General features: G+C 43.7%; 1 protein-coding gene across 8 annotated transcripts in view; it reads right to left on the reverse strand.

Moving 5' to 3' along the window:
* Positions 1-18,728, reverse strand: part of KLHL5 (kelch like family member 5) — an 89,208-nt gene that overhangs the window by 20,318 nt on the left and 50,162 nt on the right. For all 8 annotated transcript variants that reach the window (XM_053254070.1, XM_053254063.1, XM_053254069.1 and 5 more), the window contains 2 exons: positions 6,458-6,670; positions 4,996-5,182 (listed from right to left, as the gene is read on the reverse strand). In XM_053254070.1, coding sequence (XP_053110045.1) covers positions 4,996-5,182; positions 6,458-6,670 — 400 coding nt within the window. The remainder of the gene's footprint in view (positions 1-4,995; positions 5,183-6,457; positions 6,671-18,728) is intronic.

Here is an 18,728-nt window from a genome sequence, read left to right on the forward strand (position 1 = left end):
GTCTCTGAGAATTTGCGCTAATACCCTGGGGACCAGTGGTTGTGGGGGAAACAGGTAATATAGGCCCCCCCTCCAGGGACGCTGGAACGCATCTCCCAGCGAGTGTTTGCCATGTCCTGCACGAGAGCAATAACTCTGACATTTTTTGTTCGCAGCAGTGGCAAACAAATCTATTTGCGGCGTACCCCACTTCCTGAACAACGGCCGAAGGTAACACTCGCTCAATTCCCATTCGTGCTGCTGGTTCAGCTGAAACGATCTGCTCAGCATGTCCGCCTGAACATTGTCCTCCCCTTTGATGTGCAACGCCATAGGGCGTATGGAGTTCGCAATACACCAGGTCCACAGACGCTGGCTCAAATGACACAGGGTTCGGGACACCGTTCCACCTTGTTTGTTGAGGTAAGCTATGGCGGTTGTGTTGTCGAGGTTCACTTGTACAACCCTTCCCTGCAACTGGGGGCGGAAAGCCTTCAATGCCAAAAACACCGCTAAAAGCTCCAGATAATTTATGTGCTTCAGTTTTTGCTGTGGAGTCCACCGACCCTGTACTTGACAATGACCACAATGCGCTCCCCAACCCCATAGGGAGGCGTCCGTTGTCACCCAAAAGGATGGTGTCCAGGTTCGGAACTCCCTTCCTGATAGTAGATTGTCTTGTTGAATCCACCACCGCAGTGACCTCAGGACACCGACAGGGATGAGTAACATCTTTTTCTGGTTGTCCACATTTGGACGGAAATTGCGGAGGTACCACAACTGAAGGTCGCGCATATTTAGACGGGTGTAAGCTACAGTAGAGTTGCAGGATGCCATTAGCCCCAGAAGCCTCTGGACGGCCTCCGCTGGTTGACGTGGCAACTTCTCGAACAGAAGCACTAAATCCCTGATCTGCTCGTACCGTGACTCCGGCAGAAAGGCCCGCTTCTTCGCCAAATCCAGTATCGAGCCTATAAAGTTCACTCGCCTTTGGGGGTCTAATTTGGATTTCTTCCAATTCACATTGATTCCCAACTGTTGAAGCAGCTGCAAGACCAATCGTGTGTGAGAAAGTAACCCTTCTCTGTCTGCGCTCACCATAAGCCAGTCGTCGAGGTAAGGGTACAGCCTTAGGCCCTCTGTTCTTAAGAACGCTACGACTGTTGCCATCACCTTTGTGAACACACGCGGGGCTGTTGAGAGCCCGAATGGCAAAACTGTGTACTGGTACGCTGTATCGCCTACTGTGAAACGAAGGAATCCTCTGTGATTCTCGCGAATCCCTATGTGAAAATAGGCATCCTTCAAATCCAAGGTGACCGCCCATTCTTCTTTCAGTAAGAGATGCAGAATGCCCTGTAAAGTGACCATTCTGAACTTCCTCGTCTCTATATAACAGTTCAGCTCTCTTAAATCCATTATTGCCCTTATTCCCCCATCCTTCTTGGGGATCTGAAAATATCTGGAGTAAAACCCCCTCAGTCTGTCCATCCACGGCACACGCATTATTGCTCGTTTCTCCAGCAGCACCTGCACTTCGTCCTGAAGTCCTGGTGTTGACCTGGTGTATTTCACACCCTGGAAAGGTGGCAAATTCTTGAACTCTATTGCATAGCCATAAGTTATAATCTTCAGCACCCACTGATCTGATGTTATGTTGTGCCACGCATTGGCGTGGCGTGCCAATTTGATGGATACATTGGCTAACGCGAGGCTGTTCTCGGGAGCCTCGGGTACTCTGGCTAATGCGAGGCTGGTGTTGGGAGCCTCGGGTATTGTAGTTGGTGTCGATATGCGGTGTTGCAGTGGATGGACCTTCACTTCAAAGAGACTGCTTAGATTGGTCTTTAGCAGCCCTCTGGCCTTTAGGTTTCTGATAACAGGGCCTATTCCTTTGATAAGGCCTGTTTTGTCTCCTGTAGTCTCTTCGATCCTGCTTATTCGAATACCTATTTTGTTGTCTTCCGTAGGGGCGACTACGAGACTGCTGACTAGCTGAAGAAGTGGATGTCATGAACGTTTTTGCCGTGACCTTCATCTTTTTCCAGGATTCCATGGTGTCATCCGTAGAGTCTGCAAATAGCCCTTTCCCATCAAAGGGCAAATACTCAATTTTATCTTTCATCTCTGGCTGTAAGTTAGTAGACCTCAGCCACGCGTGACGCCGCAAAGTAATAGCTGTTGCCATTGCCCGCGATTCCGTCTCCGCTAAATGCTTGTACGTGCTCAGCAACTGCCTGGTCACCACCGTAGACTTTTCATAGGTCTGTGCTAGAACCTTTTGTAAATCATCTGCAGACAACGTGGACGAGTCCTGGAAAAAAGTGTCCCACAGATGGTGGGCATACCGTGTCATACATGCAGCATAATTAGCGATTTTCACTGCTAAACTGGATGTAGAATAAACTCTACGTCCCAGGACATCAAGCTTTCTCCCCTCTTTATCAGCAGGGGTAGTATGGCGTTGCGCACCCTTTGACGATGCACACTCCACCACTAAAGAGTTCAGGTCTGGGTGCCTCACCAGGTAAGTGTTATCAGCTTCTTGCACCCTATACAAACTCTCCAACTTTCTCGAGGTGGGCGTTGAAGTCCTCAAAACAGCCCATGCCGACTGTGCTGCCTTCGTAATTGCTGGAATCATTGGTAGCGACACAGGGTGAGTGACCTTAGCTTTTGCCATCATATTATACACAGGATCTTTCAGATCTAAGACTGGTAGCTGAACTTCCAGGCCCAAAGCCTCCGCCATCTCACGTAGTTGCGCATGGTACGCTTTTAGTTCCTCTGAGGGAGAGATCGAGGTACCCGGCGCTACCTCCTCTGGAGGGTCAGGCTCTCTGGGCTCGTGCATGGTACTTCCCTCAGTGTCTGACAAATATGATGTGTCTGAGTCGCTGTTCCTACTGCTTCCAGTCTCATGTGATGAAACACACTGCGTAGCAGGGACAAGGTTAGAAGGTGCTCCTTGCAACGACACTTGGGGACGTATGGACTCTGAGCAGTGTGGCAAGGACGGGTTATCTTGCGACAATCTGGCCTCCAATGGACGCTGCCGCTGTGGCAGTGGATCTTCACGAAGTGACTGCTGCGCCTTCCATATCTTGTATTCCGCATAATCTGGTGGAAAAAACACTTCGGGGTTGTGGCGGAAACCACAAGCATGTGTGATGCGGCCCACAGCAAGAGACGTGGCCGTTGATGCATCTGCCGTTCGTGCCAGAATAGGTATCGGCTTCGGCAGATTACGATGTTCCACCAAAGGAGTCATGAGCTGTCGAATGGGACTCGTGGCTGCTGAAATGAGTCGACTAGTCTCTGGAGTATGCATGGACGGTCGCCCCGGAGACGCAGACGGAGTCTTAGGCACTGCTGTCCCACTCAGCTGGTCGAAGGTAAACCCGTGAAAGGTCGACCCGGATGGCGTGCCTTCACTTGAATCCAATAGGGCCAACAATGGAGTCCGAGTTTTCTGCACAACAGTTTGTTCCTGCATGACTCCCTCACCAAAGTCCATATAATCCTCCGGATGATAAGTCACCCTGGGCGACGCCGGAGAGTGAATTGGGGTTCTTGCAGGAGTTAAGTCCGCCACCAGCCGGTGTCGGTCTCCAGTCTGGAAAACACTCGGTGTTGAAGCAGTACATTGTTCTGTAACCTGAACTCCCGCAATCTGTGTAGACGAGGCTTGTAATTCTGACACCTTCGGTATCGAGTCGAACCCCGTCGACGCCGACAGCAGCGGGTCTATCGATGTCGGTGGCGAAGTCGACGCCGGTAATGCCCGATCTCTAGATTCTGTTCGATGTCGAGCTTTCGATGCCGACGCATGTTCGTGCCTCGACGTCGATCTCGATGCCGACCTCGATGTCGATGGCGAACCTTCCGATGACGGGGAACTTTGTTGCACCCATGGAGACGGAGTCACCTTTAAAGTAGTATCCCAATCTTCCGCCTCGGTCTGTAAACCCGTCGGCGAAGGAGTCCTACTACGGACTCGTGTCTTTTTGGACCTCTTCCTCGGTGGCGAGGAAGCGCCCTCTTCGTCTGTGGAGGAATATCGCGCCTTTTTGTGTTTGCGCCTCTTCTCCACACTCCCGGGCCTTTTAAACTCCTCTTCCATAGAGGCTTTAGACTGCGATGAGGCAGAGTCCACAACAGGAGGAATCGAAGTCGACGGTATCGTAACGCTCGTTACCGACATCGATGTCGAGGGCCCCGAGCCCGGCCTCGGCGTCGGGGGTCTAAGTGCGTCCTCGTACAGTGCCGCCCGCAAACGCAACGCCCGATTTTTCAAAGTTTGTTTAGAAAAAGAGCAACAAATCTTGCAGTTCATCGGGTTATGTTGCTCACCAAGACAAAGCAGGCAGGCATCGTGTGTATCCGTTGATGGTAATTTTGCTCTGCAGTTAGTGCAGCGCTTGAAAGTTGTTTTAACCGCCGCTTTCGACGCCATAGCGCTCAGCGTCTCACAGCCAATAATAATGTTCCAATTTACGATTTTCTTAAGGGATATCCAAAAAACGTAGTCCAAAACAGTCCAAAGTTCAAAGCCAAACGTAGTTCCAAATCCGTTCCAGTCGTTGTACCGTGAAAACTATTAATTTACCGAGGAACAATCGATCTGAGGTTTAGACGCAATGGCGGTCTAAAAGAAACTGAGGAAGACACGCCCCAACCGCCTATTAGAGTATGGGCACGATCACGTGCAGGGCGGTTGGGGGCGTCGCGAGGAGCTAGTCAGTCGGTCCGCGAGGTCCCTGCGCAGGCGCAGAACCCCATTCTTTATGAATGCAACGGATCACGATCCAGATCAACAAGTACCATCCACACACACCTTTTCCCTGATTCAAACTGAACCATGCCGCAAACACACAGAACTCGCTTTTCAGCTCTCACCCCAAGAAAAAGGTATGTTTACATTGTAGTGGCGAAAGCATTTGCTAACTGGTCCCACTGCTCTAAAAATGTCAACTGTCTGTTTTCACTCTTAGTATTGTCATGCTAAATCAATACCTTTAGTGGCATCCATGCCACCAACCGCAAACAACACACCAACTGTAGACTTCCTAGGCTTTGTACGAGGACTTTGCAACATGGGTCGCCTCTCTGGCAACAAGTGGTATTTCATTGCTTCCATAATGAGCTTTTGACATTCGATGTCATCTCTAAAGAGAGCATTGTTTTCCATATCTGCTAAAAACTAGAGGGGGAAAGGAGTAAGATGTGCTGAATTGCTAGGCAATTAAAATAAGCAGAACATGCAGACCATAAAATATCAAAGCTTCTGTAAGGAACATTATAAATATCAAATAACCTATAATCAATATAGAATGTATGTTTTTTTACATAAGCTAAGAAAGAATAAAAAACCATGTCTCAAATCTACGGCATTCATAGAATGCTAATTACATAAAATATGCCCACTTAATGTTATTGGTAACCTCAGCTCAGTACTGCAGATCAGAAACTGATTTAAGATCATGTCACCTAGAGAGAATTTTCACATTTCCTCAATGGTTTGTAGGCTGCAACTATTCCTATTTGCCAGGAATGATTTTTTGGAATTTTTCTCTGGTAAAAATCATTGTCCCTATTTTTTTTAATGTTATTTAATTATGACAACAAGGTTTTGCATGCCTTTATAGCATTTGCCACATTTTCCTTTTTTAATCAGTGAAGGCATTTAAAAAAAAAAATTCCCCAAGAGGGTCTCTTTTACAATCAATGGCCACGATAGGTTTTTGCAGATAGGTGGTTGGTTGGAATAAGCACCAGAAGGCCCTATTTCTTTCCAGGGTTCCTTTCTGTTTTAGTCTTCACCTTTGTCATAGAACTGCCCTGCCCACACAGAACTAAAAATGGCTACAGGGTAACCATCTCATGTGCTCTCCATGAGATGGAAGGTAAGTGTCCATATTCTTTGATAGTCATAAACATTTATAATTAGCGTACTGACTGAGCCAGTGGCAGACATCAGGTAGTTACTAAATATTAAGTAAAAGATCATGCATTGATTCATCAGGATGACATCAGTAGTAATCTGACTGCCAGTTCCTGACCTCTAGTATTAAATCATAATGGAAGTTCATGATCCATTATACTGCAAGGAGGATTGGCAAACATGTTTTACTCACAGCTCCTTTTCTACAAAGGAAATAAGAGGGTCATAGATTAGTTTAAGAGACTACATTTGCATTAAATTCAGGATTTCATTTTAAACCAGGTTATTTTAAAAAGAGAAGCTTACCAGAGCAGAAATTTGATTTTTAAAAAAATCTAATTCAATGTAAAACCAGATCTTTAAAAAATAATTTTTATTCATTGTGGCTGACAATCATTCATTCAACGGTAGTAGTTTCCTGCTTTTCCAATATTTTGTTACATCACTCTTGCTGCAACAATATGCAATATAAGGTGCAATCAACATAATGAGGAGGAGGAAGAATTAACAGCTGTATAAACTGCAAAAAGGTACCTGTGGTGCAAGTAACGGCAGCCTGATGTATGCCAAGAGTTTACTGAGATCCTTCTTTCTCTGCTCCAAATCATGCCGCACCCATGTAAGCAATGCATTTAGAATGGTCTCTTCATTCGGAATATTCATATCATCACTGGCTAAAAGCTTTGCAATTTCAGTGGCTGGCAACAATAAAAATTCTTGATTTCTAATTACCTCCATGAAATGCTCCTAAAAATAAATAAAGTTAAGATATGGATGGATACTTGTTAATGGTAACTGAAAATTGATATATGCACTCAAGAACAACACTGTGTCCACCTCAGTTCTACATGAAAGGAAACTTCATTCAGTACTCAAATGTTTTTTTTTCAGATAAGAGAATTTATGATAAATTGCTTATTTGCAGGAAGTAATACATTCTGTACCCTCCTCTGTGAATAACATATTTTGAGTCCTGTATAATATTCTTTTATAATGAATTTTATTATTCATGCTCTTAAAAAGCCAAGCATTGTACAAAGGGGAAGAAAACAGACTTCTGTCAGGATAGTTAATAACCTAATAAATACAGAAAAGCAAGAAGGGATGGGGGAAGGAAGAGGAATACAGGTACATAAGAATTACAGAATGACAAGTGAAGAGGTTTGTTTGGGGATGGTGGAGCCAAGTAGCAGTGGGACCCTGCCAGGCCATTGGAGAGGGCCTAGATTAGTCTTCTTGCCTTTCAAATAGCTGCTAGCAAGAACTGCCACTATAGCAGACAGCTCTGGGAGGAAGGAACCAAATGGCAGTAAATGAGAGCTGGAATCCTCCAACATGAAAACTCCACCCTCAGATTCCAGTTTCAACCTAGTTTCAGATTCCAGTTACAGCCTAAAGATAAGAGTAATATCTTTATTTATTTTTCTATGTAAACCATGCTGAGAACATTTGTTGAAAATCAGCATATAAATGTCCGTAGAAACAGAAAATGTCTTCAAAGTTGGGAACCACAATCATGTTTTTTCTAGTACTTTGTCATACATGCCTTTCCATAGACACACAGCAGAGCATAACAGCCAAGGGAGTCCAGAAGACTCTAAGAAACAACAGCATATATTTTGAGAGCCTTTTAGTGATATTTCATGATAATTATCATGATAATTATCATGAAATTATAATGACATGATAATTTTTCACATTTATATCATTTCTGTGCATAAAGTTATCCACAAAATAACACCACGAGTACATGTTTCTTCTTCACTGGTATGCAATACTGGAGGAGATGGAACTTCATATGTTTCTTAGCAGGCACCAGCTCTATTATATGAGCAGGGTTGTTACATTTACTTTGTACTCTAAAAAGAAGTTCCATGTAGAAGTTACCCTAAATTTTGTGCCTAGAAAAAACTGACTTCTGCAACCTGAATATATTACACAAATATGTGTGCTTTATTTTGCATGACTTATACTTGTTCCAGTAATTGCAGGAAGGAGCAAGAAACCACAAAGTCCTGCCCCCGATCCTTGGACATCTTCAGGGCTCCAAGATGTACCAGGCATTGCTCATATACATATTTAAAAATATTTATACCTTGCCTTTCTGTCTAACAGGTCTCCAACAGGCAGCTTATAATAAATGAAGATTAACACACAATATACATATATTGTTGAAGTCAGTGGTGACCAGTGACAATTATGGAAAATCAATTATGTAAAATTTCCACTCCCAGGTCGGTTACTGTTGCTGCTCCAACTGCTGCTCTATTTTAAGGTTCCACAGGGGAAAATAGCTGCCTATTGGTAGTGTGCTACCAAGCAACCATAGCCAAGTGGTAGCAGATGTTTTTAGCCCTGGGAGTAGGGCACCTCCTCACCTAGACTATAGTATCTGCAGCAGATGATGACATAAACAATGTCTACTGTTGCCATGCCTGCCTACTCCATTGCACCCCCAGACTAAATCACTGTTGTCGACAATGATTATATCACTGTTTCTAGTAACGAGGAACCCTCTGCCTGAGTGCATTCCTCTGATTCAAGGAAAAGAAAAGGGTCATTCTGGCCAGGTTTTTCTTGAGTGGTCCCAGGCCCATAGTGTGACTGGAAAAGAGTGATACCACTCAGATAGTCAAAGCCCCTGAGCATGTATAGCGCTAGAATAGACAAAGCTTCGGAGCACTGAGACTGGAATGCAGTTTTTCCCTCCTAAGGAGGAGACATCTAGATAAACCAATGAACTTAGGGCATCCACCACTATAGATAAGACTTTACATTTAATCAAGTGAATCATGCTGAAAAACAGTGTCTCAGTTCCTTTCTTCAGATTGTCTCCCTTGGGAGGACACCTATTCAACCTTTTGTTTTAAGAGGAATCTATAAGATAACACCTTTAGGTGCCCGCCAACAAAAAATCCCACAAAACCACAAAAACCATCAACACCAAAATCAAAATTATAGAAGATAAAAAAGTGCTCAGGCCAGACACCCAAAAGGATATTAAAACCCATCTTAGGTTTAGCACTTTGTTCAGAATTTGTAGTAGATTCTAGTTCAGTTATCAAGCATTCAGTTAGACTTGCCTGTTAACCCGCATTTGGATGTGCCTCACTGTTCTCAAGGATTAAGGTTGCCTAGCTCTCGCTAACCCAACCATCCACTCCACTGAAAATCCAGGGAGAGAGCACATTTTGTGGATGAATCCTAGAAATCCTTATGTCAAGAATCTCTGAGCTGATAATCACTATTTTACATCACTAAGTTTGGGCCTCTCACTTCCTTGCAAGCTGAGAACTTAACTGCCCGGACATTTCCCTCGGCCAGGAGAATCTCCCATCTCATCTCTCCAGCCTGAGGCAAAGTAGCTATAGACTGACACTCTTTCTCTTCCTAGTGCCCACAATTGTATCCCCCATCCCTCAGTGCTAATCTGTGAATGTGTATCGGAGGCAACTCTATGCCATTTTCAGAACTTTAACCCCTTAAAGGAAGTTCATTACCAGCAACCTTCCTGAGGCGCTAACCATTGCCTTTATTGTAAATCTTTGCTCTTCATAAAACCTAACCTTGCTTTCAAGGAACATGTCTGTACTCTGTTGTACCCTTCTGATTACTCTAACAATGGTGTATCTTATCCATGGTCAGCTTTCCCGGTACCTTAATGTAGAAGATGCCTATATATAGGTTTGCACTAAATTGAGCTATATTCCTCACATTAAGCCAAAGTATAGCTACAAAGGGTGGTAACTAACACACTTCAGAGTAGGGGTGTGCAGAACCAGTTTGCGCTCAAACCGGACCGGCTCAACCGTGAACCGCTTTGAGCTGGTTTGTCGAACCGACTGGCCCAGTCGATTAGTTCAACCAAACTGGTTCGCTTTGGCATGGTTCAGTCTGAATTTGAACAGCCACATGACCCGTGCACACCCCTACTTCAGAGTAAACCTGGTAACACCACTCCCCTGTCCTCAGATGTTCCTTTTAAAGCATAAGTGAAGAAATTCAAAAAGCTGAATGTTTTACCCAGTATCATATTCTGTACTTTGTAATTGTTGTGCACAAAGTTTTGCTGCTAATACTGTTATTAAATACCATGTTTTTGAAAATGGTTTTCTGGTAGCAAGCATGACTTGTCCCCTTAGCTAAGCAGGGTTAAGAGCATTGTAAGATATTCCCCTCAGGGGATGGAGGTGCTCTGGGAAGAGCTGAAGGTTTCAAGTTCCCTCCCTGGCTTCTCCAAGATAGGGCTGAGAGAGATTCCTGCCTGCAACCTTGGAGAAGCCGCTGCCAGTCTGAAGACAATACTGAGCTAGATAGACCAATGGTCTGACTCAGTATATGGCAGCTTCCTATGTTTCCTATGTTGAAAACAAACTGTTCTGTCAATTTATTGAGTCAACAGTGTAAGAATGATAAACACTGATCTCTGTTATATTCTTTTAATACAGCACCTGTAAGCTGAAGTGACAGAGTACCGGAATCAGTCTAATACTTAAAGCCTAGTAGACTGAACAAAACAATGCAAACACTTTCAAAAGACACTAAAGGTATTATTTAACTAGTGAAAAGCCTATTAGTTGATGCAAGTCCTCTGAGATTACTCACCAAAGATGTTTTAAACCAAGAAATATCCTCTTTAATTGAACCGTTGCTAGGTCTGCAATCAACTGTTTTAATTAAAATTAAGTATGAAGCTACATTATTGAACAATTCACAATTTCATATAAAATCTTAAACAGCCAGTGCTTTTTAAGTGATTGGAAGCTCTAATTGTGAATATGACTGTAGCAGCTTGGATAAGCGTGCATATGGACCGGAAGCAAAAAAATGGAAAATATGTTCAAATTGAAATATATTTTAATATTCCTTCTACTTAAATGTAAAAAAGCCTTCAGAGGAAGCAAAACAGTGTGGAGAACATACAACACAAATGATCCACAGCTATGCACTTTTTGAAGAATATGCATATTTCATTGATTTTCTTACAGAGTTTGGAGGTGGTATAGGTACACAATGAACTCATATTACAATACTTTAATAAACATCAAATGGCTGTTTTAGTGTTAATGTTTCTCAAGCAGCTTTTAAGCAAATGAAATTACTAGGGAATTTATTCTAATTGAAGATTCAATTGGACTACACATTTCTATCCTGTTTCCATGGCGACATTAGTCTCAAACCAAAGTAGCGGCTTCTGTATTACTCATTATTACGAAAATTCAATTTCATGTCTCTGTTGGAACTAAACATTTAAAAAGGCCATGGGAAGGATTCATCTAGCACAACTAATTACTCTGCAAAATCGCTTTTAAAAATCTATCTAATTTAAATTTCATTCAGTCAAACTACTTAAGGCTATAATTGTGACACTGTCTATTTCATTGTCAATGGCTTTGAGATAGTTATTTCTATGGCCATAGCTTTAAGGGAGGTATTGGAATAGGTGTTAACATACTGTATTGGTAACATTCAGAAAGCAGCAAGACAAGTGCTCAAGGATCCCTGGACAATATATAAATGATGCTTTGCATGACAAATTCTTGGGGTGAAAATTCTAAGAAAGTAGTAACAATTTTGAATAATTGTTTGATCCTACATTCCCAGTGACAAATCTCAAAATAGACAGAAAGAGAACACATCAGGCCATTGAAGGTAAAGCCCTGCATGCAAAAGATTTCCACAGGCTCACAGAGTGCTTTCTCTCGCTCTTTCCTTGTCTATGCACACCGACTGCAAAATATGGTATACATATCCCATATTGCAATCTAGCCCATTCCTGATACCAGTTATTAGTTGGGAACTTTGCCTGTGATGCACTGGATCATGCCCAAAGTGTGCAGCAAACCAAACTGTCCACCCCACTGGCTGCTCTGTGGGTATTTAAATACAAATGATCAAGTGAAAGGTACCAGAATGAAAGGCTACCCACCACCCACCAAATTTATTGGTAGTAGTTCAGGACAGACTCTCACCCCCCCCCAAAAAGTTTGATTGAATTTTTGTTATGGAGGCCAGGAATTGGACTGTCTGGCACTCATACAAAAGTGCCCAGTCTGGCCTGACCTGTATTTGAGAGAGACAGTCTGCTCCCAGCTGAATATACTCAACAGACTAGATTGGCTGGGAAGGCTCTGCTCCACGTGCCAGCACCTGCTGTGGCCCATCTGTTAAGCATGCAAGACGGGGCCTTCTCAGTTACTGCCCCCAGGCTGTGGAACTCACTCTCAGCTAAGACCCACATAGTACCCTCTCTCCCAGCCTTTAGGAGTAAAGTGAAGACTCTCTTTTTTATTCAGGCTTTTGGCCAATGAGCTGTCCCTTGCACTTTTTAAAATTTTAGAGAAAGAACTATCCTAGTGCCTTATTACACTATAAAGGCCCTGGCCAGAGACCCCCATTTCGTACAGTCTGTGGGTCCCATTCTAAATGGGGGTTCCTCTGCTTGTCACCATCGCACCACCATTTTCTCCACTAAAGACCCCAGCTTTCTTCTTGTCACATCAGACAGTTAAATACAGAGAGCACCTCTTCCCTTTCTCCTACTTCTGGGAGCTTTCTATTTTGTATTCCCAATCTTAGTTTCCCATCCTGGGTGTTTGAGTGTATATGAATGTGCAAGGTACCAACTAGCAAGGCTAGAAGGGTTTTTAGATCTATTTTTCACCAAGGGAAAGGGGATATTACTCTTTCCGGTGGGGAGGTCGGTCAACTCCTCCCCAGAACACGAGGGAATCTTCAAAGAGATCCCTGACCTGAAGGTATTTTCAAAAGACCACAGACTCATGGGAAATAATCAGGAAAAATAACCCTGTTTGATTTTGTCAAAAATGTCCTGAAATTCTTAACCACTTCTCCTACAGGCCACTTGCTCATGGCAGCCACAGTCAGAAGCTTCTCCCTAGGCTTTTAACACCATGAGCAGGAAATGAGTTCCAATCAATTTTCCCTGTCATGGATATTGCTCTGGTAGCCCTTTCAATTCAAGTGACTCTAGCCAAAGGAACCCTTGCACTATGATTTCCAGTTGTTTGGCTCCACGTAGTTTCAATACTTCCCCATAGATGGCCCCCTAATGACACAAGGTGACCTTCTCAAAATTAGCTTCCCAGGGTACAACAGTCCCCTTCATCTGCATGGTTCCACCCCCAAGTGCACTCCACAGACCTGAAGTCAGGCCCTTCCTTCACAGAAATTAGTCGGTTCTCACAATTCTTTCCTAGTTATCTTACCCTCTTACCCAAACTTATCTGGTTGTCTTTGTCTTCTCACTTTGCTCTGTTCTCCAGATGGACTTGATTTTATTATCTACTTGCACTTGTTTGGGCTTCCTTCACTCACTTTCACTGCTTTGGTCCTTTGGACAGACCTAAACTGCTCTTCTTCCCCAATGTGGCTAAAATCTAGCTGTCTCTTTGCTCCCCCTCTGGTTCTCTGGACCAACCCCAATTTGCTTCCTCTTTCCAAACTTGTTTGGGCTCTCTTCCTCCTTTCCTTCCTTCTTCCTCTGCTCTGCCAAACTGACTCAACCCACTTTTCCTCCCTAAATCCATTGGGGCCTTTTGCCTGCTTCCTTCCATTTCTTTTCTAGATCTCTTAATTGGCTCAACTCCCTTTCTTTTTCCAAACTCATTTGGGTCTGTTTCCTTCCATCCTCCACTCTCTCCATAGATATCTTCACTGACCTGGCCTTGCCTCTTTGACCAATCTTGCTCAGATCTTTCTCTGTCCCATTCTCCACAACATCCTGCCTCTGTTTCCCCTCCCCCACTCCTCAATATAGTAATGGTACAGGTAAAGTGTGCTGTCGGGTCGGTGTCAACTCCATGCGACCACAGAGCCCCGTGGTTGTCTTTCATAGAATATAGGAGGGGTTTACCATTGTCTCCTCCCGCACTATACGAGATGATGCCTTTTCGCATCTTTCTATATTGCTGCTACCCGATATAGGTATACATATTTAAATAGCCATTACAGCTTATAGCCGAGGTTAAATATTAGCAGCCAGTCACGAGAACCATCTTGCATGTTCTCTGTAATGTGGGAATGCCCATGTTCTATCTGGTCCAAGCCTCACTTTGTATTCAATAAAATATATTTTTATTTGGATTTTAAGACTGTGGTTGACATTTTGGGAAACTGCCTGCTTTATAACCCTAGCCTAAAATATCCCCAAAGGCACACAACAGCACCCTCTCATAACATTTTCACTGCCATGAAACATGGCCATGAAACTACTCCAGAAGAATAGTCATGTTAGGCAGTTGCAGCAAAAACAATACTTTTGTAACACCGTAAAGGGTAAAACATTTATTGTAGCATTAGTAAGTGAGGCCCATTGCTGACTAGACAAGGTCATTTTCTGTCGATTACACTTCTAGGAAAGTTCAAGAAATTAAATATATGTAATATAATTTTTTATTAATGTGCTTGCAAAAAGAAGTAAAAGTACAGTTTGAAATTTGTAGGATTGAAACTTCAAACATTCATTTTATTGTATAATAACCATATATGGTAAATTTGAATCTGAGAGATTGTTTGCTTTTCTTGGGCATTATGTCATTTTGGGATTATTGAATGTTAAAAATTTATTGAGAACAGTTACAATTAAAATAGGATGATTAATTCATAATTTCTGCTTTAAAAAACCCCCCCAAATGAAAATATGTCTCCAAGCATATTCCATGTAAAAAGTGGTACATTCAGCTACTTTAAATAGCAGGAGTGTTCAAATGTTTGAAAAGTATAATATTCAGAATTTCTTCAAAAAAATACAGAATTTTTTTTACATTTTTGCTAAAGATATTCTGGTGTAAAAAATAGTGCATTCAGTTAATTTCAGTGGGAAGATTGTGTATTAAATGCTTGACTAACAAGCAGAAGATTGCTGGTTCGAATCCCCACTGCTACTATATCGGGCAGCAGCGATATAGGAAGCATAATCTCATACTGCGCGGGAGGAGGCAATGGTAAACCCCTCCTGTATTCTACCAAAGAAAACCACAGGGCTCTGTGGGCACCAGGAGTCGAAATCGACTCAATGGCACACTTTACCTTTAGGTCATCGAGAAGTATGACTATTTTGCACAAACAAATTCTTCAAAATATATACTAGATAAGCTTTCGTGGACTACAGCCTAGTCCATGAAAACGTATGCTACAACTAATTTGTTATTCAAAGGTGCCCCAAGACACTTTAAAAAAGGAAGTAGGTATTCATAGAAGATATGATGGCTATATTAGCCACATTTATTTATTTATTTATTTGATTGATTGATTGATTTGTATACCGCCCTTCCAAAATGGCTCAGGGCAGTTTACAATTAAAACACACCACTAAAACAGTAAAGAGCTAAAACAAATTTAAAAAACAATATAACAATTAACAATTTAAAAACATTTTAAAACAACAATTAAACAATTACAGTGATTAAAAACCCCAAAATCGGGTTTTGAATTTTAAAATAAACCAGAATTTGAAAAACCCACAATTTAGGAATCTGAGAAAGCATGGGTGAAAAGAAGGTTTTTCAGGTGTTTTTTGAAAATTGCCAGAGATGGGGAGGATCACATCCCAGCAGGGAGCGCATTCCACAATCTCGGGGCAGCGACCGAGAAGGCCCGTCTTTGTGTCGCCACCAAACGAGTTGGCGGTAACTGGAGACGGACCTCCTCAGATGACCTCAATGGGCGGTGGGGCTCATAATGAAGAAGACGTTCTCTTAGGTACCCAGGGCCTAAGCCGTTTAGAGCTTTGTAAGTTATAACTAGCACTTTATATTTTGTCCGGAAACCTATTGGCAGCCAGTGTAACTCCATCAGTAAAGGAGTAACATGGTCTCTCCGAGATGACCCAGAGACCAACCTGGCTGCCGCATTCTGAACCAACTGAAGTTTCCAGACTACGTACAAAGGCAGTCCCACGTAGAGCACATTATAAAAGTCAAGTCTGGAGGTTACCAGCAGATGTACCACTGTTTTGAGGCCACTGATCTCAAGAAACGGGCGCAGCTGGCGTATCAGCCGGAGCTGATAGGAAGCACACCTGGCCACCGCCTCAACCTGAGAAACCAGGGAGAGGTGTGAATCCAGAAGTATTCCCAGACTGTGAATCTGTTCCTTTTGGGGAAGTGTGACCCCATCTAGAACAGGTAGATCAAAATTGTCTCTAGAGTTCTGACCCCGCACAATAAGTACCCCCGCCTTATCTGGATTCAGCTTCAGTTTATACTCCCTCATCCAGCCCATTACTGCTTCCAGACAGGCATTTAGGGAGGATATGCCAGCTCCTGAAGAAGTTGACATGGAGAAGTAGATCTGGGTGTCATCAGCATACTGGTAACACCCAGCTCCAAATCCCCTGATGATCTCTCCCAGTGGTTTCATGTAGATGTTAAAAAGCATTGGAGAAAGTACGGAGCCTTGAGGGACACCATACTTAAGCTCAGATTTTGAAGAGCAAGAATCTCCAATCGACACCATCTGGAATCTATCTGAGAAGTAGGAGCGGAACCACTGAAAAACAGTGCCTCCCACCCCCAACACCCACAGACGTTCCAGAAGGAAACTATGGTCAATAGTATCGAAAGCTGCCGAGAGATCCAAAAGGACCAACAGAGTCACACTTCCTCTGTCAATTCCCAATTGGAGATCATCCATCAAGCCAACCAAGGCAGTCTCCACTCCATAGCCCGCCTGAAAACCAGTTTGAAATGGGTCTAGATAATCAGTTTCCTCCAAGAACTCCTGTAGCTGAGAGGCCACCACCCTCTCAATTACCTTGCCCAGCCATGGGAGGTTGGAAACAGGCCTATAATTGCTCAACTCCAAGGGATCTAATGCAGGCTTCTTTAGAAGAGGTCTAATGATTGCCTCCTTAAGACAAGGAGGCATCCTGCCCTCTCTCAGAGAAGCATTTATGATATCCACCAGGCTGTTTACAACAACCTCCCTGCTAGATCGAACAAGCCATGTTGGACAAGGGTCAAGAGAACAAGTGGTAGGCCTCACCAATCCAAGCAGGTTGTCCACATCCTCAGGAGTCACAAACTGATACCGATCCAGTCGAATCACATAAGAGGAGTCATTGGGCACCTCCAGCTCAGACATCAAATTAATTGTGGAGTCTCCATCTAGGTTGGCCCGAATCCGAGAGATTTTATCTGCAAAAAACTCTTTAAACACATCACAGCGGGTAACTGATGACTCCAAATTCTGGTTCAAGGGAGGGGGGGCAGATACTAATCCCCTCACAACCCTGAACAACTCCGCTGGATGTGAATTAGCAGAGGCAATACGGGCAGAAAAGAACTGCCTCTTTGCCGCAGTTATTGCCTGAGCATAGATCTTTAGATGTACTCTATGTCGCAATCTGTCAGATTCGAGTCGAGTCTTCCTCCACTTGCACTCCAGTCGCCTACCTTGCCGTTTCAGCCCCCGTAGATCTTCTGTATACCAAGGGGCCAATTTTGAAGCGAGCTGGAGGGGACGCTTGGAAGCAATCGTGTCTACTGCCCTGGTGAGCAAGTTGTTCTAATTCTCAACCAGTGCATCAACAGGATCACCAGCAAAGCCAACATTAAATCCCTCCAAGGCTTCTTGGAATCTTAATGGATCCAATAACCTCTTCAGGCGGACCATTCTAATGGGCCCCTCACCCCTGCGGAGGTGGGAAGTGGTTGTAAGTCCAACCTTAACCAGATGGTGGTCCGTCCATGACAATGGGGAAATCACAGGAGTCCCCACCCATGGAACACACCCTGATCAGAGTAAAAGACCAAATCAAGCGTGTGACCTGCAATATGTGTCGGTCCAGAGACCACTTGGGATAGGCCCATAGTTGTCATGGCCACTATGAACTCCTGAGCTGCCCCGGACAAATTGGTCCCAAAATGAACACTGCAGTCCCCCAGCACCAAGAGTCTGGGAGACTCCAACGCGAGTTCCGCGACCAAGTCCGTGAGCTCAGTAAGGGATTCCGCTGGGCAGCGGGGCGATTGGTACACCAACAGAAGTCCCAATCTATCCCTGGTCCCCAAACTCAAGTACACACATTCAATATGGTCCGATACCTTGATAGGGACCCTGGTAAGGGAGATGTTATCCTTACAGACCACAGCCACCCCACCTCCCCATCCACGTCCCCTCACCTGCTCCTCTACAGAATATCCTGGAGGGAGAAGCTGGGACCAAACTGGACCACTAGCCTCCCCCAACCAAGTCTCGGTAATACATACTAGGTTGGCCCCTTCATCCATGATCAAATGATGGATGAGTTCAGATTTATTTTGGACTGACCTGGCATTACAGAGGAGCAGGGGAAAGCTATATGGGTTGTTGGCAGTGTTCCTCGAGGTCAAAGAGCTGGCAGGACAGCCGGAAGGGGAGACAGCTATTAAATTTCTGACTACCCTTCCCCTGGAACACCCTGCTGACCTGCCAAGGGTCACCAAATGAATCCTCTATGATACAGAGGCATTATGTGTATTGCCTTCATGCTCTGCTTGTAAATTTCCCAGCAGTATCCATCTGACCACTGTTGGAAACACAAGGAGTTCAATTACTAAGACATTATTATTATTATTAAAACTTATTTACAAAATGCTTTTCTGCTCAAAATACACAAAAGTTGCACAATAAAATAAAATAGAGACAATACAAAAAAAATAGCAGAAGAACTAGATAGATGTAGCAGGGCTCTTTTTAGCATCAAACTAAAACAAATTTATTTTAAAGCATTATTAGTTACCAATAGACTTAGTTTTTCTTTGGTCAATAGAAGCTGAGACTAAGACATTCTAATGTCCCT

The sequence above is a fragment of the Hemicordylus capensis genome, chromosome 5 (genome assembly GCF_027244095.1).
Source record: "Hemicordylus capensis ecotype Gifberg chromosome 5, rHemCap1.1.pri, whole genome shotgun sequence".
NCBI lineage: Eukaryota > Metazoa > Chordata > Lepidosauria > Squamata > Cordylidae > Hemicordylus > Hemicordylus capensis.